This window comes from Mirounga angustirostris, unplaced genomic scaffold, assembly GCF_029215605.1.
Source record: "Mirounga angustirostris isolate CCGP_5_RB_7025 unplaced genomic scaffold, mMirAng1.0.hap1 SCAF_1, whole genome shotgun sequence".
In the NCBI taxonomy this organism is placed as follows: Eukaryota; Metazoa; Chordata; class Mammalia; order Carnivora; family Phocidae; genus Mirounga; species Mirounga angustirostris.
Genome location: NW_026991709.1, coordinates 79665188 through 79692192, shown reverse-complemented (window position 1 = coordinate 79692192; position 27005 = coordinate 79665188). Strand labels below are relative to the sequence as shown.

At 43.0% G+C, this 27005-nt stretch overlaps 1 protein-coding gene across 4 annotated transcripts in view; it reads right to left on the bottom strand.

The window, feature by feature from the left end:
• DGKG (diacylglycerol kinase gamma) overlaps positions 1-27005 on the bottom strand; it is a 208968-nt gene that overhangs the window by 5795 nt on the left and 176168 nt on the right. For 3 of the 4 annotated variants that reach the window (XR_010409214.1, XR_010409213.1, XR_010409215.1), the window contains 3 exons: positions 21045-21165; positions 18256-18316; positions 5184-7531 (listed from right to left, as the gene is read on the bottom strand). Coding sequence is in view for 1 of the 4 variants with exons in the window: in XM_045903201.3 (XP_045759157.1) it covers positions 7433-7531; positions 18256-18316; positions 21045-21165 (281 nt within the window). In the remaining 3 variants the exon portion in view is untranslated. Of the gene's footprint in view, positions 1-4264; positions 7532-18255; positions 18317-21044; positions 21166-27005 lie in introns of those variants that run through there. The other variant, XM_045903201.3, reaches the window with a different exon arrangement.

The window sequence follows — 27005 nt, the reverse complement described above, 5'->3', positions numbered from 1 at the left end:
TCACTCACCTTGTAATTCTTGCTAAGTTTCAATTTTTAAAAGGATTTTTTGGGGTTTTTTTATGGAAAGGAAAAAGTTCAAAAAAATTTTTTGCATCATTCTAGAGCAGTCTTCTTACCCCAAATTATGATTTATCCAAGAGATTTTTAAAAAGATGTTTCGGATCTCTGTTCCACCTTTACTTATCCGTTACTGAATTCAGATGTTTGACTACCTGACCTCATTTCACTTGCTCCTGATCCTTAATATGGTATCTGTATCCTTTACGGTGGTCTTTCATATCATGTGAACACCCTGATCTGGTGAGTTCTTTACCAGTTGTCCATTGTTGACTGAGCCAGGTCCTAGAACAAGGCCCAGCTGGCGCCTCTGGAGAGAGGGCCTGAGAAGAAGGGAGGGTAAGGTGTGCGTGCACCCACGGGACTGGTTTGGGGTAGTAAATCCCTGCCACTGTGCTTGGAGCTCAGAGGAATCCACACTGGCCTGTACCTTCAAAGCACAGGCCTGGCTTTGAAGGTAGATACTGATGGAGCTGCCGCGAGGGGATTGCTCTGTTTCTCAGTTTCCTTGTTTCTCAAGTAGGGAACTGTACACCACCAACTTCATTAGGGTTCCTGTGCAGGTTAACAGTGCTCATCAAAGTAATAGGCTTGGGACCACACAGTAAATGATAGTTATTTACTAACAATTTCATCAACGCCTGGACATGTCCATCTTCCCATTAACTCAACTTTTAAGCTGCCCTTTTTTTTTTTTTTAAAGGATTTGTTGGTCCTTTCTTTCATTTTTGAACTATAGTGCTCAGCTCCCTTGCCCAAATAAATCTGCTAAAAAAACACCCAGTTCTCCATGTCTTTTCATCTCTTGAATCTGTCCCTTATTATGTCGATCTCTTACTGTGTTGTAACCCCACTTGTGTTGCCTTTTTATTCTTTGTCCACTCTGACCCGATGGCTAAGAAGGAGATTGCAAATATTTCTGTCTTTCTGTCCAGGTTGAATTTCATATTTTCTGAATCATGAAACTGCCCTCCATGTGACCTAGAAAGCCCTTTGATGATCCATATTTAGCTGTGTCCATCATTCAACAGATGTCTGTGTAGTTAGAGGCCCTCAGGAGCTCCCTCTACATCCTGTGGGTTCAAGTTCCTGAGCTGTTAGTTAAAAAGCTTTCATCGCCTCTACCTCCCCTTCCCCGACCCATTCCAGGATAGAAGGACAGATGCCCACTTTAGCTGTTTATTCATTTAACACATATTTATTCATTACCTACTACATGCTTGATACTGGGGTATATGTTCTCTGCTTTGCTTCCAACTTGCATTTTCCTAATTTGGAGCATTTCGAGTTGTCCTCACGTTTTCTGATTATCCCTCTAGAATCTGCACTGAGCATCCAGTCATATGGCCTCTCCTAGCTGCTGTGCTTCCTGGCCCTTGGGAGACTTGCAGGCTTCCCTGCAAACTCTGGTGCCTTGTTATAATGCACCGGCCACTGCAGCCACAGATTTCAGGATGATGTGGGTTCATCGTGGGTGCTAAGGGAGTTGAGCTAGCAGCTGAGGCTGCAGGGCTCGGCTTGCCATTCTGCACCACGGGCATGACGAATGAAGTGGTGGCCGGGGGGCGGGGGGTTGCCCAGCAAGTGAAGCCGTTAATTTCCAAAAACCCTTGGCTTTCTGTGTCCCTTTTCCCACAGAGATCCCCGTGCAGAAAGATGCCTGTCTGCTTTTTGAGCTCTCTGGATCTTCCCATTAGATAGCTTCTCTTGGCATCTGAAAGGCAGCCTGCCATTCTGTTCTCCTGTGGAATACAGATGGCCCAGCCCACGCCTATCACTAATGAGGAGCACATGCAGAGCCTTCTTGCTGGAGGCTCCTGTCAACAACACCAGCCCTCCTTCCCCGTGCAGGCCAGTCACCATTGACCATGGCATTTACGTCTGAGAAGGCTGCTTGTTGCTCTCCCACTCACGGAGTTGAACAGTTGAAAATCTATTAGGGAGCCCTGGGAAACGAGTCCCGTTCCGCTAGAATCTGAAACATTGAAGATCGAGTTTTGGCTGCCAATCTGATTGCAAAGTTGAGGTTTGGGGTTCCAGCTGCCCATGGAGGTTGTTGAGTTTAAATGTGAACAAGCCCTGTAAGTTCTTTAGTAGGAACATGATTAGATGGCTATACAGAGGTGGACCTGATAGATCAATCTGCCAATGCTGTGTAACCTCACCCAGAATGATTGCAGGGTTGGGAACAGACGAGGATGGTAAAAGCACTGAAGTCTAGTAGAGAAAGCATACATTTTTGGTGAGACAGATCCATGTCAAGTCTTAGCTGTTACTACTTACTATCTTTTTTGACCTTGGACAAGGTACTTCACCTTTCTATGCACTAATTCCTTCATCTGTGAAATAAGTACAATACCCATATCATAGGCTATCCTGAGGATTAAATGGGACAGCACATGAATAGACCTTGACATGGTGCCTTGTATCCAGTAAGCAATAAATGGGAATTTCCTCCCCTGTCTCCTTTTCCTGTTTTCTCTCTATAGTAGAAAGTTGAAAGACCTACTCCAGCATGATGAGACATCAAGGTGAGCCACAAACAATGGCTCCATGTGAAATTCTATACAATTCTGCTCTCTTGTTTTATCTAAAACTGGATTGATATTTGAGATGTGGGATGGTTTCTTTTTCCTGGTTATTGCAAGCCAGATGCAGGTCTGGTATTTGTCGGACAAGAAGAGTTCCACACTGCCAGTATGGACCCCAGTAAGAAAGGCAGATCCTCTTTTCGTCTGAATACTGTACCTCATTCCTTTAACTCTCCAAGCTACTGAGGGGAGATCACCACATATTAGGTGTGGTCTAACTGGTTAGTACCCGCTGATCCAGAAATCTCTCTGGGAGTCATTTTCATTCTTTCAGAAAACATGGGACACTGAGGTATGCTGTTCAAAACGAAGTAACAGATATTGACTTAACATTGTTGCTGACAAAACCAGTTTCACTAGCTTGTTGGACAAGGTAGATCAATCATTGCTTCTGCCCCACCTAACACTTCCCATAAGAGCGGCTAACTGTTCATTGCCCCGGAAGGCAGCCCCTTCCATATTTGGCCAGTTCCAAAAGAAGTCATTAAATTGAATACAAATCAACCTCCCTCTGACTGTGCTGTTTACACCTGGTTCTGTTCTCTGGAGCTACACAGATGAAGTCTGACCCCTGGCAGCTATCATGTGTCCCCAGTCCCTCTTTCCCCCCCCCCCCGCCCCCCTCCCCTCCAGGGGGACAAAGAGTCCAGATCCTTGATTCTTGCTTGAAGACATGTAGAGGAGAACAATAAAAACAGTTAAAGAATCACACAGAAGAAACTAAAGAGTGTCTTAAGACTGGAGATTCCTTGTCCTAGAGAAGTACTTTTTGGAACATTGTTGCTGAGGATGGTTACTTGTGTGTTCCCATCTCCACTGAGAACAAAAAGAAGAAATGGTGGGCATAAGGCAGTGTTTCTAATCTATAGATGTTGGCAGACAAACAAAGGACCCTATGGTTCTTTACTGTGAATTCTTAGAGTTAAGCCTTTCTATGTCTCTCCTAGAAAGGGAGCTAGTACTTGATCAAAGAACTCTGTTTTCATGGGCATTTTATGGCTACTAGCATTTTGTGAAACACATCTTAGGAAATTATGGTCTCAGATATGCTGTGGGGACTTAGGCATTTGAAATAACTTCCTGACTGGTTATTGTTGGATCCTGGAACTGGTAGCCAAGGAACACTATGAAGTTTCCTTCTTTGGAGGGTTGGTAGACTCTTCCTCCCTTCCTCCCTCCCCTCTGCTCTCCTCTCTCCCTTTGGTATTAACATTAGGCACCCACTTGCCTGGGAATGTTGAGGTGTAGGCCTGGGACATAGGGGAATCTGGAAGTCTAGATCCTTCCCATCCCCATGATTCTATTTTTATGGACCCAATTGTGGTGTGTTCCATGGAAGGTACAGCTTAGCTGGGACAGGAGGTAACTGAGGGTTTTGGCCAAGAGGAGAGGGGGCTAGAGATGGGAAAAGTTGATGCAATTATTTTTGTCAGGAATTGGAACCAAAGCAGCAGGAGAGAGTAAGTTTTAAGACTCTCTGGCAAAGTAACTTCCTAATCTGTCACTGAGTATGTGTAAAAAAGTGATTAGTGGGTCTCTATATTTATCATGATTACTCACAAATATGTAATTTGCATAATATATACAGCACATTAAGTACTATGTCACCTTATATAATGTGCATATGTATAATGTATATGCATGTTATGTAACGCCAGTCTGGAGGCTCTTCCAGATTCTGCCAAGTATTTCCTAATTTATTTGGCAATTTTAACATATCTTTTCCATCTGTGGAAAGAACTATCTTGAGAGGAGCTGGTCTCTGACCTGAAATATAATCATTCTACTAAGCCTATCTCCATTCTCAACTCACTGGAGGAAATCCACAAAGACCAAGCCATAATGAGATGCAACTCTCAGCTCAATAGTCCAGGGACAACATGATGTACTGAAGATTTTCTGTTTCATTATTTTTATTGCTGGTAGGGTAGAACCGTGGGGGCAGGTGGGAACATGTCTGTTGCATGGTCACAATCAGAATAGGATGAAGACTAAGGGACTGGATTCTGCCCTGATTGCCTTAGTGTGTGACTTTGAGAAGTCACTGAACCCTTATTAAGCTTCACTGTCTCATTATTAAGATTGGGAGATTAATACCTTCTCCATCAACCTCTGAGATTGCTGGGAGGCCCACTATGGTGAGGTACTCTACAGGAAGAAACCATGGTCACAGTAGTTAAGGAATGAGTTGCAATATCACACTAAACACCACCACTAGACTTACTGAGGTTACCAAATTGGAAGTACTATTCCACTGCCTTCTTATACTCTGTGGCTCTAGGGAGGCTTTGGGACATGTCTCTCAGGCAACACTGCAAGTCCTATGCACTAGACTAGAACAGGCAGGGGCCACTCTGACTTGTGAATCTCTGCAACTCAGTTTCACCTGTCCACAGTGCCACGTCTCAACAGCCTCAATCTTGGGGGATTGGGGTTGAAACACATGCAAAAACTTCTGTAAATTTCTCAGAATCAGTGACCTCAAATCTGAACCTGCCTCTGTTTCAAAATCAAGTGGCTTCCAAGACAGTACCTGTTGTTATTCTGGAACTTGTTGGTCCGTCCCATCACCAAGGATCCCATCATTCAGGACATTCTTCAGGCAGCCTGGCTGTCCCCTCACCCACTGTTTCGCACTGTTGGGTCCAGCAGGATGGTCCTAGATGATTGCTTCCTTCAGAGTTAGGATCAGTGTATACACACAATCTTAATTTCCCTTCCTTGTGCAAAGCTCCTGACTCAGTGCAAGGAGATTAGAGAGCGCTCAGTGGAGTGATGTCGAGTGGGCCCACGTGTCCTCTTAAGAAATCTCGGAGGGGATGGAGGTCCGATGGAGCAAAGGCACCAAGGCAAATGTTTCTGTCTACTAATGAAGCTCTACACAGACTTGCCCTCGCAAAAGGAATTGGGTAATGCTGGCAGCAGCTGCATGAAGCCCACTGAGCTCTGCTGGGACCCCTCTGGGTATTGGCTGGCAACACCTTGCAGAAGGTGCCTTGGTCCTTCTTCTGAGTCTCCAACTGAAGTCATCCCTGCAGCCACAGGTGCTTCCAGACTAAGAGGCCATGACGACCATGACGAGTTGACAGGTGGAGAGCTTAATCTGATGATCTGTCTAGTGCCTTCAACCCAGACCAACTTCTTACCAGTTCAGGCCAGAGAGAATCTCTGGGAAGCATCACGAGGCCCTCATTTCCTTGTGTGGGCCTGTCACATCCACACATGTGCTACGTATTCATCCTTCCCTGGAAACCTGGATTCGAATGGAATAATTTCTCAGTGGCCAGAAATGACCCTATTCTAAGATGTGTGGATTCTTCTCTCTAATAAACATCCTCTTAGTGGCACCTATTCTCAAACCACATTAGTTAAGATACCATGTACAAGTCTCTTAACTTTTCTGAGACTATCTCTTGCTGGCAAGTGAGAGAATAATTCTGTCCAGCATATCTTTCATGGCTGTTTTGAGAATCCAGAATAGGAATTCTTAGTCTCTTTATGATAAGAAGCTACTTTCATTTCCCTTAAATCTCATGATCACCATGGGGAAATGTGTCTTGACAATGAAATGGTGGGATGGGGGAGTAAGAACCTACTTTTTCTTTCCTACTTTCTGTTCCTCGTCTACATGTTTTTTTTTTTCAATCAGGAAAAGTCCATCAGTAAATAAATATTTATATGTATAAATATATATGCTACATATATGTACACACACATAAGACCATCAGAAGGGCCCTCAGGTCATGCTCTGGGAGTGGTAGGTGCAAAGAGGCAGGTGGGAGCCACCTGATGGGCTTGTCTCCTGGTCTTCTCAGCAAAAGGCCCTTCCTTCTCATCTTCTCTGCCTTCAGGAGTAGTCTGCCACCAGGGCTTGGAACTCAAAACAGGAAACACGCTTTGGCTTGAAAAAGAAAGAAACTGGGGGTGGTTTTTTTTTTCTTCCCTTTTTACACAATATTATGACACCAATTTGAAAAATAAATCCCAGTTTCTCTGCTTTCCCTCCCAGGTGTTCACAGAACTAAGAAAATAAATACCACATCGAAGGTGTGCCGTGCAGGCTGCTCGGGGGGCTCTTGGAGCTGTCTCTCAACAAACACACAGCCACCAGGAGAAGCCTTTGGGAAAATAACAAGTGCCCACTGACAGCGTGGAGAACCAAGAATGGAAACACAGCTTTCCACAGCCTTTCTGCCTCCTCAGCAAGTTCAGGGAGAAGTTGCTGCTTGAAGGACAACTAAGCAACCAACGTGCGCTTGCTGAGCCCTGCCAAGGTTATGCTCTGAGCGCTGGAGGCTGTTGGTCTCTGTACAGAGGGACCTTTGTGTAAATTCTCTGGAATGGGAGCTCTTTCCCTTGGCCACATCCGATCTCAACATAGGCAGGAAACCTGCAGCCTGCTTCTTGTGAGCGTCTGTGAGGGAACTTGCAGGACTGGTGGGAAGAAAGGGGGATTTCTCCTTCAGTCTCAGAAAGTCCCACTCACGGCCTTCTGGGAATGTGGAGGTTGCCATACGAGCCAACCGCACCCCGGTCGGCCCTAAGTCTGTTCAAAATTTTCTGTCGGTACCGGCTCTGTTGGGGTGTGTCCACTGTTGAAGTAGAGAGCATGTACGACAAGATGAAGATTTCTTCCCGATGGGTGGCTTTGCTTCCACTGGTTAGAGATGAGTGTGCGTGTGTTTGCGTGCGCACGCGTGTGTATGTGTGTGTGTGTGTGTGTGTGTGTGTGTTACAGTCTCTTGTTTTCTCTCTTGGTTTAACTGGCATTTGGCGTATTATTTAGTCTTTTGAACGGCTCTTCCTCCTCAGCGAAAAGAAGCTGCTCTTCTGGGGAGGCCCCATCATCATAGGTGCTTGATTCTTGTGAGTAATTTTAATCTAAAAGCAAAGAGACATAAATGAGTTAGTAGCATGCAAATCCCAGTAACCTGTGAGAGAGGGAGTTGCAGAGGGAGGAAGGCAGGCCAGCTTCGGGTTGGAAGGAGCCCCATGCAGAAGGACGACTGTCCTTGAACAGCTTTAAAATTGGCAACTGGACCCTCACTGGGCCTGGAGTCTGGCACTGCTGGAAGTGAGGGGCGGAAACACTGGGGAGAGACAGGTGTGAGCTTCCCACATGGTGATCAGCTCGCACCTGTCTTGCGTCCTTGCTATTCATAGATTCTCCAAGTGTCACAGCCGGAGGAGATCTCAGGGACCATCTCATTCAACCTCTCTGCAGGACAGATAAAGGAATGGAGGCCCAAGGCTCTATTGAGCCTTGGATTAGCCTAAGGTCACACAGAGAGAGCAGAATAGCCGAGAGTCCAGTTCTTGGGATTCCTAGCTTCCACTGCTCCTGGCCGTTCCTGTCCAGGCAGGGCAGAGATATCAACCAGTGAACTTCAAGTCAACCTAGAGGCTTCAGTCTGACATCTGACCCAAGCCACATCATGTGGAAAGTTTCAAGTGAGTCCCTTAGGTGTTTCCTCTTTTCTTAGCTTTCCAGGAAAAAACCCAACTTTCTTTTTAAAAGCCTCTTCTTCTTCTTTTTATTTTTTTAAATTTTAAGTTTTATGAGTTTTTTTCTCCTGCAGACTTTAAGTCAGTTGGAAGTGAAAGACACTAGTGAATTCTCATTTTTGCCTTTCTTCCCAACCTTATCCTTAGGGCGTGGCTTCAGAATGCTAAATCCCTATTTGAATATGACCTGATGACACTGCACATTACTAATCTGCATTATCAGTCCATCAGCATTTATCAAGTGTGACACATGTCCAGAGTAGGAAGATGATGTGGGAACAAGGCACTTAGGATTCAAGGACCTGGGTTTGGGTCCCGGATCTCCTGCTTCTTTGCTGTATGACTCTGGACGAATCATTTAACCTTCAAAGCCATGCTTGCTGAACTGTAAAATGAGGGTAATAACATTTGTCCTGTTTTCCTCACAAAGTTGTTGTGAAGATCAAATGGGAGACTGTCCATGAAAGCCCGCTGTGGTCTGTAAAATGGAATGTAACGGTTAGTTAAATAATTGTTATCTTACCTTGGAGGTGAAGGAGAAAGATGTATGTCAAAAGAAGCCATCTGTGAGCTCATTCTCATGGTTTCTATGTTATTGGAAATGACAGTGTGGCCACAGAGAACCACAGAACTCTTGAAGAGAGAGACCCATCCACAAGTTTAAATTAATGGAGGGATAGACCAACCGGTGTCAAAAAGAAGGTAAGGAAGGAGAAGAGTCTGGATGGAGCAACCAAGGAAGAGTTTTAAGAGCTGAACAGAAGGGAAGGAGATGTATTGGTGAAAAGAGAAAGGGAAGGCACCGGGTGGAAGGGCCACGTATGAAAAGGTTGAGTGCAGGGCAAAGGATGAGAGATGAGGTCAGAGAGGCAGGCGGGGCAGTTAGTCTAGGGTTTTCAAGGGGAGGTGGCAGAGGCCGGGTTTAATGTGAGGTAATGGGGAGCCATGATAACTTTTAAGCTGGAGAATAACAACATGATGAAGAAAAGAGTTCCAGGGAAATTATTCCATAGTTCTTGTCAGGGAAAGTTGGAGTGGGGGAGACTCTGGCTCAAAGGGTACTAGGGTGAACCAGGTATACATTTAGAAGTCCCCAGGATATGGGAAGACAAGGATGAAACGAAAAGACATTGTGGAGAATTAGCATAACCTGGGTGATCGAAGCTGCAAATGACTCTTATGCTGGATGCTGGTTTTCACCACCCGGGAGCTCCAGGAGGGGGGGACATCTTTCTTTTTGTGGCAGTCCTCGGAAGAACAAACCAAGAATATATCAAGTACCATTTTGTGTTACGGGCCTTATTATGGGCATTGTGTTTATTCCAGAATTCACAGAAGCGAGACATAGATGAGGGACTCTGACAGAGCTTGTCTGTGGCGTGTGATTTAGCACTAATTGACCAGAGTGACTTGTGGCACATGTCCTTGTGTTGTGGTGAGCCTTTTCTCATTCCTGGGCACCAGAGCTGTCTATGGGGAAGAACTTCATCTTCTTCATCATGCTACTCCCTGAACCAGTGCACAGCATTTTGACAGCATGGGCTGTGGAAGTGCTGATGGCTGAGCATGACCCAGGAGAGAGAGAGAATGTCCTGGCAGTGGAGATGGCTATGTTTGGGGCAGACAGCCGCAGCTGATGCACTGCCTACATTTCCCGCTGATAGAGCCCGTTTTTTTTAGATGATGGAAGACCCTTACTTCTCCTTTTTCTTTCTCTAGCTGAGCAATTTATTTGCTTGTTAGCACCTCCAGGACAAAGAGGAGGAAGTGAAACTCAGATCCCTCCCATTTGGGTTTTCAGCAGCTTTGACAAAGGTCTTGATGGGGTAGGAGTTTGGAGATGCTGGCTAATGAGATTTTGATGTGGTTTGTGGCTTCCAGTGCTGTAGGTAACTGAGACTGCACTATACATACTACACTGAAGGTAAGAAGTAGGAGATCATATTTTCATTTTGAGTCAAAGAGAGGTTTATCCCCTTCTCCCCTATTTGGGAGAGGCTAGTGGGTTACCTAGCTCAGAGCCCATTGCAGGAGGTAGTTGGACATGGTGAAGCTTGCCTTTTCAACCCCTGATGGAAAGACAGGAACCGCTATCTCCGTAGTTAGAACCCAAATCTCCCTGCTAGTTGGGCTGGTCAGGCAATGAACTGAGGTCTTTATGATTTTCTTAAAGACCTTTCAAGAGATTTACAACATCTGCACTAAGAATAGCAGCCCCATTTTCTTAGTTCTCTGCTCCATTAGGGAGAGCACCGATATAGTAGGCTCTTGTGTGACAACTCAAAATTCACAAAACTACTGCAGCATGTAACTTCCCCTTTAAAATGGAATATATTTTAAAATTTTACTAGTGCTGGGTGTTGAGTCTGTTTTGGGGACCATTTCCCGCACATCAACACATTTTTATTTTTATTTATTTATTTATTTTTTAAAGATTTTTATTTATTTATCTGACAGAGAGAGAGGCAGCGAGAGAGGGAACACAAGCAAGGGGAGTGTGAGAGGGAGAAGCAGGCTTCCCGCAGAGCAGGGAGCCCGATGCGGGGCTCGATCCCAGGAGCCTGGGATCATGACCTGAGCTGAAGGCAGACGCTTAACGACTGAGCCACCCAGGCACCCCAACACATTTTTATTACCTCAAGAGAAGCAATAAACTGAGGGACTCCTTCCTGAACGTTGCCCACTCTGGGCAGATGACTCAGATGATGCCCGACAAAACAGCCAATAACTATAAGTGTGGACCCTTCCCAAGGCATTTGGGAAATACTCCTGCTTAAAGGGAGGCTAGGGGAGATGCGAGAGGGCTTGTACAATCTTTTTCAGGTCTTAGCTAAGTTCTTAGGATGCCCTGCTTCACGAGAGGGTTTCTTGCCACTGGAGGCTTTCAGATGTAGCTGGACAACTGGGTTTTTTGCTAGTGGTGGAGGAGAAATCTGGGATTTGTTGATAAGTCAGGAAGTTTGACTAGATTATTGGTTCTCCAAGTGTGGTCCCTACACCAACAGCGTCAGCATCTCTTGGGAACTTGTCAGAAATGCAAATTCTCAGGCATCCAGAATTACTGAATCAGAAACCCAGTAACCTGTATTTTAAAAGCCTTCCAGGTTATTTGGATACACACTTAAGTTTGGGATTCAATGGACTAGATAACTGGAATCCCTTTCCACTGTGATATCCTAACTGCGGGGAATATTCTTAATTTTAAGGCTCAAATTATGCTGCCTAACTGATGATAAAACATGAGAGGTCATCTTATCGTGCTGCAAGCACAAGGCAAGTTTGCTTAATAATACATTTCTTATATACATATATTTATATGTATAAACAAACATATGCTCCTTTTTGAGAATTTGGGAAGTATGGAAAAATTTAAAAACCACCTAGAGGTAATTGCCATTAACTTTTGGGTATATGTTTTCTGGTTTATTTGTATGTTTATACATTTCAATACACTGAAATCAGCTTCTTACTCTGTTTTCATTTAGCATTATTTTACAAGCATTTCTGATGTCATTAGATATTCATTAACATGGTTTTCATTGACTGAAAATTATTCTATTTGATGAATCTCACATAGCTTATTTAACCCTTTTCTTAAATGTTGGGTTTTTCTCCCATTTTTTTCACTGATAACCTGTATTTTACTTAAAATAAATTCCTACTAAAAGAATAATGAACAAAATTTTAAGGGTCAAAGGAAATGAACTGGATCAGTGTATATTAATATTTGTAAGGTTCTTCTTGATATATGGCTCCCAATATTTTCCAGAACAGCTTTCTGGTTTCACTTTTTTTTTTTTTTAAAGACTTACTTATTTGAGAGAAAGAGCACACATGTGCCACATACGAGTTGGGTGAGAGGCAGAGGGAAAGAATCCCAAGCAGACTTCCTACTGAGCGTGGAGCCCCACGTGGGACTGGATCCCACGACCCCGAGATCACGACCGGAGCCGAAATCAAGAGTTGGAGGCTCAACCGACTGAGCCACCCAGGTGCCCCTCTGGTTTATACTCTTATCTCACCCCTTGCGTGTTGGCCTCAACACATCTCGACAGCAATGACTATTATTTTAAAAAGAAAACCAAATTGTGCTACTTTGACAAGTGAAACATGGCATGGTTTTCTCACTATTTCAATTTGAAATTCTTTCCCCCCTTTTTTCTTAATTTATGATATTGAATAATATTTCACGGCTTTGGTAGTCCATGGTATTTGGTGAACTACTGCATTGTTAGCATCTTCTCCTGGTTTCTTTTTTTTTTTTTTAAAGATTTTATTTATTTATTTGAGAGAGAGAGAATGAGAGAGAGAGAGCATGAGGGGGGGAGGGTCAGAGGGAGAAGCAGACTCCCCGCTGAGCAGGGAGCCCGATGCGGGACTCGATCCAGGGACTCCAGGATCATGACCTGAGCTGAAGGCAGTCGCTTAACCAACTGAGCCACCCAGGCGCCCCTTCTCCTGGTTTCTAAGAGCTCTTCAGACATTATGGGAATGAATCTCTTCTCTGAGATAGCTATTGCAAACAACTTGTCCTTGGACTTTACAATTTCTACATTGATTCTTGACTTGTAGACTTTTCAGTGTGCTAATAGTTAAATGTGTCACCTTTTCCTCAGAAATTCCATGCTCACAGTGTGAATATAGTCATCTGTATTTCCCCCTAGGTAGTCCTAATTTTTAATTGAATTGGAGTTTTTCTGGTTTTGTTTTTGGAGTATAGTTTGAGGTGAGAGGTTTTGATATATAATGACATTTTCCCAAACAGGCAATTTCTTGGATACTCTATGTTAAAGAGTCCATTCTTTTCAAATTAATTTATGATCTTTTTTTCTTCCTTCCTTTTATGTATACTAGGGCTTCTTAGGGCTCTCTTCTGTACTATTGATATATCTATTCAATATCATGCCAATTATTGTGGCTCTGTATTTTAATACCTTGTGGGAAGTCCTTCCTCATAGCTCTTCCATAAAACACCTTAATTATTGCATTGTTTTCCCAAGTTAAAAAAGATAATTGCATTGAGATTTTGCTTGGGATCCCTGTTTAGAACCATGGGATGTTTTAAAACTCAAATATATATATTTTTCATATTGGTCAAGTCTTACTAGTTTTCATTTTTTCTTCACAATTCAGTTTAATATTTTGGTTTTGGTTGTTGCTATTATATTTTAATTTTTTCTATTATATTCTTCTGATTAGTTAGTGCTGGAATATACAAAAGCTATTAACTTTTGTCTTTTTATAGAGCTTCACTGAAATAATTTAATCTTTGGGGTTTTCAGTTGATTCCATTAACTTTCTATATACATAATCATAGTATTTGCAAATAATGACAAGTTTTGACTCTTTTCCAAATGGTTACATTTTTTTTTCTGTGTCATTTATATTGCATTAGCTAAAACTTCCAAACAGTATTAGTGTACATGTCTTGTCCAGGATTTTAATGAGAATTCTGCTCATGTTTTACTATCAAATAAAATATTCATTATTGGTTTAAGATAAATATTTTTTTATTATTTTGAGGGAGTATTTTTCTGGTTTTAGTTTCTTAAGAGTTTTTTCTTCAAAAATCACAATTTTGGGGTGCCTGGGTGGCTCGGTCAGTTAAGTGTCTCCTTCTTGGTTTCGGCTCAGATCGTGATCCCAGGGTCATGAGGCTGAGCCCCGTGTCAGGCTCCACACTCAGCAGGGAGTCTGCTGGAGATCCTCTTTCCCTCTCCCCCTCCCCCTGCTCATGCTCTCTCTATCTCTCTAAAATAAATAAATAAAATCTTAAAAAAAAATCATAATTTCTGTTCGGTTTTTGTATCTGTCCCAACTTCATGAAATGGATCAGGTGACTTTCTATTTTGTTTATAATATGGAACAGTTTACATGAATATTTATTTCCTAATAGTATGGAAGAACTCACCAGTAAGACCATCTGTTTTAAGATCATTTTGGATGTAATTCTTTGAAGGCATTTTCTCTTTCATTAGAGGTTATCTGGAATTTTCATGAGATGATCAAGTTTATTAGAATCAAGATGATTATATATTAAATATGTCATATTATGTCTTATAATTAAATGAAACCATCACATTCATGTTTATATTTTATTACATTATATATTTTATATTTTAATGTCTCTGATTTGTTTTTTTGTTTTTAAAATTGGCTTTCAAATATTTGACATGTTAAAGAACTGGTTCTCAATTTTCCTGCTTCCTAATTATGTAATTTCTACTCTTATCCTTATTATTTTCTTCCTCCTCCTTCTCCTCAGTTTGTTCTACTGTCGTTCTTCTAATTTTGCAATTATTCATTACATGTTTTCCCTTTTTAAATTATGGAAGTATATGATACTTTGAATTTACTTCCCAATATAGTTTAGGCTATATTCTACAGTTTTTGAATGAGAACCTTCTGATTTTTATTATTTTTGGAATAGTCTATGATGGTGGTTTTGATCTCCTTGTGAATCTACTGTTCTTTAGGAGAATTTAAAAATCAAGTGATTGGATTTTGCTTGTTTATTCATTTACCCTTCTATTATTAATTTCTGATTTTGTTGCCTTATGATCAAATAAAATAACCTTTATGATTTTTCCTTCTGGCTTTATACAGATTTTTTTCTTTGTGAACTAGTTTAAGATCTATTTTAGTAAATACTCTCTGGATCCTTGAAAAAAATGAGATATTTAATTTGTTTATAGGTTATAGAGTTATTTCATCTAGTGTTGTGATACTTATTTTTGCTTCTTGACCTCAAAGGTAGAAACAAATATTTTAAAGCCTCTCAGTACTTGTATCTCTGTCAACTTCTTCTTTTATATCTATTTTTTTCTTAGTATATATATTCATCCTGTTTTTCACAGTATATATTTTGATTCTGTTATTGCACACCTACAATTTTATGACTATTACATCTCAGAAATGAGTGTACCTTTTATCCAATAAAAAGTGACCTTTTTTATTCCACTTCATGCTTTTGACATGTTGGAAGGTTAGTTTGCCTAAAATTAATATAATTAATAATATCATTTTTTACTTTTAATTTCTCTATGCTTGATAAAGGATAAAATAAAAAGATATATACATCCTTTTGCTTTAAGTACGTCTTTTACAAGAAACACATCATTGGGTTTTAATTTTTAACCCAATATGAGGGTACTGTTCTTTTAATAGGGGACTTTAGCACATTTTTTGGGTCGTTATTGATATAGTTAGTCTTAACCTCCTTCATCTCGCCTTAAAATTTTTTTAAAGTTTGCTTGTTATTGTTAGGGTGATGTACGGGATTGTCGAATCACTATATTGTACATCTGAAACTAATATAACACTGTATGTTAACTAACTTGAATTAAAATGAAAACTTAAAAAAATTAAATGTTTGCTTGTTATTTGCTTTCTGTCTGGTCCACATTGATGGGGTTCATGAGATTTAAACCCTCCCAGATTTGAAAGGTGTGCACCCTGTTTTTGATTTCACTAGTGATTATTCAAATTTTCTTCTGACTTAAGACTTCTTCATTATCAATGGGCAGAGAGACAATGAAAAGATTCAGCATATTGTTACTATCCCTTTTTTTTTAACTTTTAAAAAATTTTTATTTTTATTTATTTTTTAAAATTTTTATTTATTTATTATTTTTTCCCTATCCCTTCACTGAGGCCTCCCACGTGCTTTCAGCCTTGGTTAATCTAACCTTAGGTTTGGGACCCAGCTCCCTAATGTTTACATGACAGATCTTCCATCTCCTGGAATGATTTTCACCACGTGCATTCAGTGGTACAACCATATTTAACAGTTTTTATTTTCCTTCATCCTAGTTTAACTGGTTTTAATTTTTACCAAAAATTGTTTTGTGTCATGATGTCCTGTCATTAAGCCTTTCACTCTGAGTTACTTCCCAGCTGGTGTGTGCCTTCAGGAAAATGTTTCAACAAGGGGACTTCTGTTTTCACTCTTGTGAGCTGAAGGTGACTTTCTGTTATGCCCTGAATTACGTCTCCCCCAAATTCATATGTGGAAGCCTTAACCCCCACTGTGACTGTATTTGTTTGTTTGTTTTTTTTTTAAAGATTTTATTTATTTATTTGAGACAGAGAGAATGAGAGAGACAGAGAGCACATGAGAGGGGGGAGGGTCAGAGGGAGGAGCAGACTCCCTGCTGAGCAGGGAACCCGATGCGGGACTCGATCCAGGGACTCCAGGATCATGACCTGAGCCGAAGGCAGTCAGTCGCTTAACCAACTGAGCCACCCAGGCGCCCTGTGACTGTATTTGGACACAGGATCTTTAAGGGGGTAATTAAGGGTAGGTAAAGTCAGAACGGTGGGGCCCTAAGCCATGAGGAAGAAGAAGAGACACCAGGAGTGAAAGCCATGTGAGGACACACAGAGAAAAAGCCCTGTGAGGACACGGCAGGAAGGTGGCTGTCTGCAAGTAAGCAAGAGAAGCCACACCAGGACAACCCCGCCAGCACCTTGGTCTTAGACTTCCAGCCTCCAGAGCCGTGGGATGATAATACATTTCTGTTGTTTAAGCTGCCCCGTCTGTGGTATTCTGTGATGGCAGCCTGAGCAGACTCCTACATCTCCACACGTGGCTATCCACGGACCGTATCTTAAGATCACTGGGTCACAAATGTTTTCCCAGGGAGGTGAAATCTCTGAAGGGTGGCCTGGAGAGAGGGTCAGGGTGGGAGCAGGAGAAGCGTTTGTTTCAAAAACGAAGTCCTTGCAGTAAGAGAAATGAGTTTCCAGATCTCGCTGAGCCAGGTGGGAGAGGATTTGATTTCTTCCAGCCTTTTTTTAGAAGACAAGAGGAGTTTGGATAGATTTTTCTCAATTTAGCTCCATCAAAATTATAAGTAGTAGAAATTTCCTCCATCCTTTCTAATTCTAACAAAGTGGTAAGCTATTATTAGTTTTTGCTGTAGTGTGTTTTCATCTTTTTCTTAGGCTTCATAGAAGCCCGAAGATTGAGGTAAGGTTTTGCAGAAAAATCTCTGCTTTTGATACCCTTTATAGAAGTTGCCATCCCTAGAGTCTGTCTCCAGGGGCCAGTTTTATAATCTGTAGAAGTCACATGGAACCAAGAGTGATGGAAATACATCTACGATTCAGGCCTGGTAGAAATCTCATGCAAACCCTTCCGCTAGTAGAAGAAAACTTGATGTTCTGAGGGTTCAAAATAGTAGGTTTTTGAGCTATCTGAATACTCCACAAGTGAGGGAACTTAGAAACACTACTTTTGCCTCTTGAAGTTTGCACATTCACGATAGTACTGAAGGTGATACTAATGTAAGAGCCCGGGGAGCACCCTGGCCCCGAACACCAGGATAGTGCTTTCTCTTCACCACCGAGTTTTTAGCTGGGTTTCTAGCTAAGCAGGAAGGATGCCTGACCCCTGTCGTGGTGCTGAATGGAGGGCTGCTGTGGGTATGGTTAAGTTGGGGAAGGAGGATGTTCCCTTTCTTTTGCTTGCTCATTTGTTCAGGGCTTTACTCATTGTTCAACAGATATCATTGTGCACCTGTTCTGCGCCAGGCACAGTGCTGGGTGCTGAGTGAGAACTCGCCATCTCCCCTTGCAGCGGGGAGTTCAGGTCAGTGCCTCTGCGGTGAAGTGTGTGCACTGCGGGGGTCCTCCCCCTGGGACTCCGGGGGTCACAGTGCCTGGGAGGAAGTTCCGGCGCGAGGGTACACACTTGGCTTCTACATAAGGAGACGCTTTCTAGCAATTAGACGTATTCATCAACAGAGCAGGTTTCCTTTTGGGGCGGCAAGTTCTCTGCCACTGCAGTGACTCTAGAGGAGATGAGATGCTCAAGGCTACTGCACGTGAAGTCTTAGAATTCACCAGTTCCAAGTGTGAGCGCTTTGGGGACAGGTCTTTGTTTCACTCGGTTGGGGGACCGGTACCTCGCAGTGCCCGACACATAGTGGGTGTTCAATAAAGGCTTAGCAGGTACGTGAATGGGTGGATGAAAAAAGTGGAAGACAGGCTGCACTAGATGATTTCCCCAAACCCTGGGCAACTCTGAAAGTCAGCGACTTCGTACTATCAGTGCCCCAAAGGAGCCCAAGAGAAAACTTCTCACCCTCATCACTCACCGTGCATGGGGGCTGCATCCAGGGCTCTCCATCCACTTGCATTGGCAGCAGCTTGTTTGTCCTGGAATACCAAGAACCGAGAGAACACAGTGAGCTTTAATGCTTCTGGAGTCCAAGAATTTTAGGGTGGTCCTCACAAAGGAGACAGAAGTGAGAAGACCTTATCTGCCCACCTAGGAGTGGTTCCCTAAGACTCCCCTGGAGGGCTTGTTAAAAATTGATTTCTGAGCCCACCTCAGGAATTCTGACCAGGCAGGTCCCAGGGTCACAACTCAGGCTATGGGCGATTCTGTTGCATTGGTGCTCAGGCCCTAGTTTGAGAAACACTGTCCGGGGTGAGCAGTAAAGTCCACAGCAGTCTGGGAAACAGCGGCCAACAAGGATGGCAGCACCACTGCTGAGCAGACCCTCAGTCAACAACCCAGCCGGAGGGCCTACAGACTGTGCCAGAAACTCCACAGTGAAATGGGAATGGTTATGAAATGGGAAAAGGCCTGGTTTCTCTGTTGAGTGAGAGGTTGCATCATGTCAATGAAGTAACGTCTCCAATCTAGGCAAGGTACAGCTCAGGTCTGAGTGTGTTTGCCTTGCCCCCGCTCCTAACTATCCTCTCTTTTTTTTTTTTTTTTAAAGATTTTATTTATTTGACAGCGAGAGAGGGAACACAAGCAGCGGGAGTGGGAGAGGGAGAAGCAGGCTTCCCGTGGAGCAGGGAGCCCGATGCGGGGCTCGATCCCAGGACCCTGGGATCATGACCCGAGCCGAAGGCAGACTCAACGACTGAGCCACCCAGGCGCCCCTAACTATCCTCTCTTTTATGTCTTGAACAGTAGGGCACTCTGTGGTTGTATGGACTATGAACCTGACTTAGCTGGGAAGTGGGGTCATTGCGAATACTGTCCCCACAGGTAGAAGGAGAGGAGAGAAGACCGTGTTGCTTTCCCGTTTGGGATCAGGCTTCTCTGCCATACAGATTTTTTAAAGGAGAGAGATGAGGTCTTTTGACTCCCTTCTGTGGAAGAGTTGTGAATTCGTACTATATCGCCTTCGGGAGAAAAGGCAAGTCCTTTTGGAAGCCTCTGGTCTGGGTGAGCAGGGAACAATTGCCATCCTAGAGTCTGGGAAGCTCTCACCTGGGTTTGGCATCTGCCCTGCTTTTGAATTGATAAAACGAGGGACACAGGCTATGTTCTGATGTCGATGACTGTCTGACTGATCTTGAGAATATTTAATAATAAAAAATAATAAACCTAATAAAACCAATCATAAGAGGAGAGAGTGGTATTTTGGTTCTTGGGACTGAGGAGGGTGTCTGGGAAATGCCCAGGAGGATGGGGATCTTGGCTCACCCCCTCTGTCCTATCTGAAAATAGGTCCACTGAATGTGAAGAAAAAGTCCTCCCTCTCACACATGGCTTTTTTTGATTCCCCTGGGACTAAGATGTTACGTTCTCTGTGGTCCATATCAGTTATGGCTTAGCTGTGCGAACAGACTGGACCTACTCAGTGCTGGAGTCGTGGAGGACAGACAAGGAAGTAAGTGTGGAGATTAATGTGGAAAACAGGGGCCCCAGAATGACAATAGCCCAGGGAGAAAACAAGCAAAGCTCTGGGTAATACTAGAAAAGACAGAGAAGATACAGGGAGGGAATGAAGAAAAGGGTTCAGTGGGATAGACCTTTAGCTAAGAGATGTCAGGGACCCAGCTCTGGGGATCTTCCCGAGGGATGCAGGGTAGCACCAAGAGCAGCATTTCCCTAAAAGTGTGCTGAGGACACTCGCCCAAGAGGTTTTGGGAGAAAAGGGTTCTGTGGTCAAATAACTTTGGGAAACCTGCATACTGTGGCCCCTCCAGGAGATCCCTAAGGCACGCTAAAGGATTTGAACTGCAAAAATTGGATGGGGAAAAGGAAGGGAATAAAGATTTCTCAAATAACCAGGTGGAGAAGAACCTGATGAGTTTTATTGACTAAACAGAAGCAACTGAAATCAGAGGATCCCCCCTCTGAGACTCCATTTCTTCCAGCAGCCTGCAGTGACCGACCTGTGAGGTCCACACCCTGCAGAAGCATCACCCTCGGCTGATGTTGATGGATTGGCTCTACAAAGGCAAATAGGGAACAGTATTTCTAAGGCCACTATCCAAGAAGGAGTGAGCCGAGAACCTGGTTTCTGTCACAGTGTGCCCTCTGGCATACATCTAGCATCTTAATTTGTAAAGATAAGAAAGGCAACACCAAGCAGAGGATTATAGGGGGAGGGAGGGAAAACTGAAAGGGAAGAAATCAGAGAGGGAGACAAACCACAAGAGACTATTAAATCCAGGAAGCAAACTGAGGGTTGCTGGAGGGGTGATGGGGTAACTGGGGAATGGGCATTAAGGAGGGCACGTGATGTGATGAGCACCAGGTGCTCTACATAACTGATGAATAACTGAACTCTACATCTGAAATGAATGGTGTACTATAGGTTGGCTAATTGAATTAAAAAAAAAAAAAAGAAAGGCAAGAAGTTGGATCTCTGGTTCTCTGGACCTCATAATCTTATACTATTTAGAGAATTTCACCAATTCATTGTAAGGTAATAGCAAACAGGTCATGGTGGACCCTTCAGTTGATGTCTTGGATGGTTGGGAAATGGTCTCTAAAGACATTCTTTATAAATGTTATCAAGCTTCTGTCCCGCACTCTCCCTGCACTGAAATCCAAAGATGACTTCTTAGTTCTTGTCTGTAAGAACTCTGAGGGGGGCGGAAGACCTGGAGGCTGCTGGATAATGAGGAAGCATACCTGATGGTTACCGAGGAGCACTGGGCCAGCCTCCTGCCCGCACTCTTCAGGCCAGTGTAGATCTGCCCCATCTCCATGGCTCCCTCTAGCCCCACCACTTCAAGGAGCTGGTCACTGAGGTCTGCAGAGTGAGACAAACAGAAGTAGTGCATACACATCTCTCTGTTCCTCAGGCTGGTTTTTCTCAGAAACCCAGATCTATCAAAAATACCCTTTCATCTCCCACCAAACAGCATTTTCAAACTCATTCTGAATAGGGAATTTCCCCAAAGGTCAATAAATGTACTTTTCATGAACAGAAACCCAGTTCTAGTGAAAAAAGGTTTTGATTCAGAACATTAATATGCATCCAATGAATAGGTTGGCAATTCTAGAAGCCTCTTTAAATGGAGAGCAACAAATGATGAACCAGCTATTTCCGAAATGATTTTCAAATCCCACCCCCACCCCCACCCAGTGCAGCTAAAGACACATAGGAAGGAATGGTGACAAAAGTCCTTCTCCGAGCTGGTTCAAGTTTCTTTTCTCTGAATGTCGGAATAACATCATGGCCTTGATGATGATGGCTGATGGTTAACCAACCTCAAATTTGGCCTGTGGGAAGCCAGTGTGAGCCAACCTCCTTGGACATCCTTGGGGAAATCAGTGACCTCTTTCAGGACACCAGGTACCTCATCTGAGCCAAGGAAATGAGTATTTCACCTACACCAGATTATTCTGGGTCCACAGTAGAAAAAGTGGGACAGAAAATATGTGTCTAAGTCTCAGAGTCACATAGGATCGATGGCTTCCCACAGTGGCAGTTACTTCTGATTCAGCATCTGGAAGATGTCTTTTGTTCAGAGTTCCTGAGGCTTGGGCTGTCCCTACCTGATTTCTTGTGAAAGCAATGGCAGGATCAAGGTTTGATGTTGGGAACAAGACTCACTTTTACAACACAACTTCTGTAGTTAAAACAGAAACACAACAAAAAGGCAGATTCTTTAAAAGCTTCCATTCTTTTGCCTACTAAAGCAAAGGTACTTGGGGTGCCTGGGTGGCTCAGTTGTTAAGCATCTGCCTTCGGCTCAGGTCATGATCCCGGGATCCTGGGATCGAGCCCCCCCATCGGGCTCCCTGCTCCACGGGAAGCCTGCTTCTCCCTCTCCCACTCCTCCTGCTTGTGTTCCCTCTCTCGCTGTCTCTATCAAATAAATAAAATCTTAAAAAAAAAAATAAAGCAAAGGTACTTTTCTCACAGATTGTACTTAGTCACTAATATCCCAAACTAGAAAGTTCATGTTTTTATTTATTTAATAGATGGGTTTTGTCTAAGGTGCCTCCTGGTATAGTATAATGGTGTTTGTTAAGATTGTCAAGGAGATATTTGGGTTTGTCTTTACTTTTTTGTTTAGAAGACTGTTGTTTAAAAACATTTTCTTGATGGATGCATTTCTAATGAAGAGTGAAGCAGACCACGGAGCTGACCACAAATGTGTCAACACTGCTCCAGTCCAACCTACTGATGATCACTGATGGACAGCAGCTGCCAACAGATACACAAACTGCACTCCTTCATCTTCCTGTGACAGGCACAGAGCTTTCCCCTCCATTTCAATCCACACTCCCATTCTCCTTCTCTGGTTCTCCTTCTTCTTCTTCTTCTTTTTCATATCTGAAAAGATACTGTCTCCTTAAACTCTCCATCTCATTTGGGCTTGGAACAAGAAGCCATGAAAGAGCAGTGTTTGTTTAGGAGAATGCTCCAGGCTCTTCTAAGGAGTTTGGATCCAATAAACACAAATATCTAAACCTCTAGTCATTTAATTAGTTCCCTTCTTACCAAAGAGCATTAAATAACCATTGGATAGTCTTAGCTTACTGTGTCATTTTAACAGTGTCTGTGAAATCAGCATGGGTTATGAATGAGAGAGGGGAGAGAAAGGGAGGAAGGGGGAGGAGGGAGGAGGGAGGAGAGAAATAAAGGAGTGTGTCTAGGGGTGAGGAGGGTGGGGGAGTTATACTGGGGTAGGAGAAAAAAAGCAGCAGAACTTTTCAGAGGTTCCCCTAATGGCAGAAAGACAGATGTCTTGTAAAATGTTGCTCTTCGTACCAGGCTTAGGTATCTGACAGTGCTGTTATAGTTCAGTGTTTTCCCTCCTTGAAACATTTCCTGGTAACAAAATGTTCTAAGAAGCAAGGGACTTAATAGACTCAAGTGTTTCAGCTTTTACAATGTCTTGGTCTTTTAACAAATTTTCCTGTTGAATGGCTTTAAGTTGTTATCACTTCCCACACATTACCTTGCAGCTATCACTTCCCACACATTACCTTGCTTCCTGGCTCTAGAAGAGAAGTAATGAAGGCTGATCTCATCCACATGGTGGGTGGGTGGGGGGCAGAGGCTCACACACATGTGGGACTGAGGAGATAAATGCAGGGTAAGGGGCTAGGATATACTGGTATACTTTTTGCCATTTTGCTTTTGAATTTGTCCTCTGAATCTTCCCTGGCATAAAGAGGCTAGGATGACTCCTGTCTACTACCGAAGGAAGACTTGATTGTTCTTCTACTTCTCCACCATTGCCTAGCTGATCTTTCTTTCAATTTCTTACAATGCCTACCATGAGGTTCTGAGATAAAGAAATCTATTTAACGTTGTTTCCCAAACTTATGGGACCACAAGTCTCTTCTTTTGTGGGATACCTATAAATAGTCCATGGTAGTTTTCTTTGATACACACTTTGGGATATTTTGGCATCATTTAATTCCCTTTACTTCCTTTAGCCCAGAGATACTTATGCATAAATTAAATTTGGAGTTAAAATGAAACAGAATAGAGTGCAAGTCAACATCCAAGCACACAGAACAATTAATGTTTGAAGCTCAGAATCCAGAATCAGGTCATCTGTTATACCAGGTCTGTTTTACCTGGTACCAGTGATTCAGAGTGTGGTTTTGGCAATTCACATCATCTCCCTATTGTCTGTCTTTACACTTTTCAACTCATTAGTATTTAAGCTGGAATATCCATGCACCTTAGTAAAACAGGAATTCATTCATTCCTTCATTCATTCATAAGTTACTGAGTAGCAACTGAGTGCCAGATAAGAACTGGGAATACAAAATGTTCTACTCTTGAAGGACTCTTGACCAAGAGGGAGAAAATGTATTAGGTGTAGAAAATGCTGTAATTGAACTATACGGATAGGGAAGCCTGAGTAACTGATTCTGACTTGGCTAAGTATGGGAAGAAGGTGTCACAGACATTTAAGGAAAGTCTTGAAGGATGAATGCCAGGTAATTTGCTGGGTTAAGAAGGAGAAGGAGCAAAGATGTTCCAGGGACAGAGATGATCATATGTAGGGTTGGATGGTCACAGAATGCAGAAAGAAATTAATTTAGCAATAAATCCACTTGGCAATTTCATTGACAAATATAAAAAGGTATTTCTACCTAAGGAGAATTATTGTCCAGAAATTATTATTATTATTTATTTATTTATTTTTTACAGAACTATAAGAGGGTCACTGAGCTGGGCACGAGTTTGTTGCCACCACTAGAACAATAGGCCTTTTAGCTCTGCTCTTGGTAACAAAGCCTTGTGTTTGTGTGCAGGGAACACTTAGTATACTCTCTCTGAGGAGGAAAAAACGACGAAGAATGGGAAAATGGAAAAAGGAGAAGGTGGAAGCAAGGCAGGAACGGCAAGGACGGCAATAGCAGCTCCAATCTGGCCCACTTGACTCAGCCTCCAGTATGTGATTTTATAGATGCAAATCTGCTCATGTCATCCTTATACCAAAAATCCTTCAGTGGCACCAATCATAACACCAAGTGCTGGCAAGAGAAGATGAAATGTGCATTCTTTCACACCTATGATGAAAGTGTAAATTGGCAAAAACTTTTGAGAAAGAAATTTGACAATGGGAGTCTACAATTTTCATACTGTTGATTCATTAATTTCTTTTTTGGTACCAATCACAAGAAATCATTGACAGGATCTAAGCGCACGCAAATAGGAACACTGTTGTATCATTTATAATAGTGACATCCCTTCTTCCTCATTTCCGTCTGTATGAGAATAAAGTATATGGTATCCATGACGATAGACTTTTGTGCTGCCATTAAGATATTTACAAAATCTCAAAAACATTAAATATGTATATCACATTAAGTGTGAAGGTGAGATACACACTTATTTATACACAACATGCCCTCAGCTAAGTAAAAATATGTATAGGAGAAAAGGACAAATACCCTTAAAATCTTAACAGTGGTGAGTTCTGGATAATTAGATTCAAGATCATTGTTATTTTCTACTTGATGCTTTTCTACATTTTTCGTATTTTCTGTAAGTACGTATTCATGTTTTAACTTAAAAGTCCTTTAAAAAAAGACCTGTCAGCTGACTGCTCTTCATACTTGTAAGCATGACGTAAACTCCCTGGCTTGATGCCCAAGGCCTGTACCCATCGGTCAAGAGGCTGCCTCTGCAGTTTTGTTTCCTGACACTGTGGGGCTAGGTACCTGCTCCAGACATGCACAACAGCATGACGTTCTCCAAGTTATCCCTCCTCTGTGCTTCTACGTATGCTGTACCCCTGCTGGAAATGCCCACTTCCACTTTGACTTTTTCATTAAGACTCAGCTCAAGGGCCATCAACTTTGAGAAGCCTCCCTACACTTGCCTGCCTGCAGTTTGGTTTAGATCCTCCAACTTTTCCAGGTGGATGTGGTCAGAGAAAGAACAAGAGGCTTGATGTACGACTGGTGGTGGGCAAGAGAAGGCTGAGATACTGCAGCAGGGGCTCTAGTCCGAATAGGGAAGGAGACGAAGGACTGGAGGAAAGGGAGGAGGGGGAGTTCTAGAAGGTGTTGAGAGCCAGTGGGAGGAGGAGGGCTGGAAAGGGGTGCAGTGAGCAGTGCTAGTACATGCCCAGTGCCTCGTACGACCCCAGTGCTGGGCAGCTGAAGAAGAGGGTGGTGATGGGCCTTAGCATCAAGGCGAAGTGAGGCTAGGTCAATGGTTGCCATACTTTGCTGCACGTCAGTGTTACCTGGAAAGTTTTTACAAATAACAACGCCCAGATTGCCTCTATACCAGTTAAATCAGAATGTGTGGGACTGGGAGCTAGGTATCAGTGTCTGTTTTTGAAGATCCCCAGGCGATTCCAAAAGGCAGCACAGTTTGGGAACCGCTGGGCTGGGCTGTTGGGTGGATCATCCCCGTAGGCTAGTGGTTCTCAGAGTGTGGCCTTGGAGTAGCAGCCTCAGTGTCACCCAGGAACTTGTTAGAGACACAAATCCTCAGGCCCCACCCCAGACCTACTGAATCAGAACCTCCGGGGCTTAGGCCCAGCGGTCTGTGTTCTAACAAGCCCTCTGGAAGATTTTGAGGCATGCTCAAGATTGAGAACCCGAGACTTAGGCAGTAAAACTGCCCAAAATACATGCGGGAGTTAGAGTGAAAAGAATTATAAACAAGTTCCTTCCTGACTACTTTGATCTGGAGCTTTTTCACTTGAAAATTAGGAGTTAGGAATAATAATGCTGACCTCAAGTGTGGTTATGAGATTGAAATGGCAGAGCTGAATGCTAAAGTGTCTGGCACAGGGTGGGCACTAAAAATCTATTAGTTTCACTTTCCTTTTCTGCCAGATTCAGTCTGACAACTCCCAGTTGTCTGTTTGGCTACCTTCCTAGAGTTGTGTACAAGTGTCCTCAAACCCCAGTATTCAGGCTAAAATTTTTAAAACATCTTCAGTGGTCCTCATAGTTTCACACCTAAACACAGAGGCCACAAATTCAGGGGAGCTTTACATTAAATGGACATCCCGCTCAGTCTGTTTTTCCTTCCTCTTATCTCTTCCCTCCCTCTGCCCCTCTTTCTACTTCTTTGATCTCAATGGTCCCATTTTGCTTTTATTTTCTTAGTCCTGCCCACTGTCGGCAGGAGAGATTGGAGCTAACAGGTAAAGT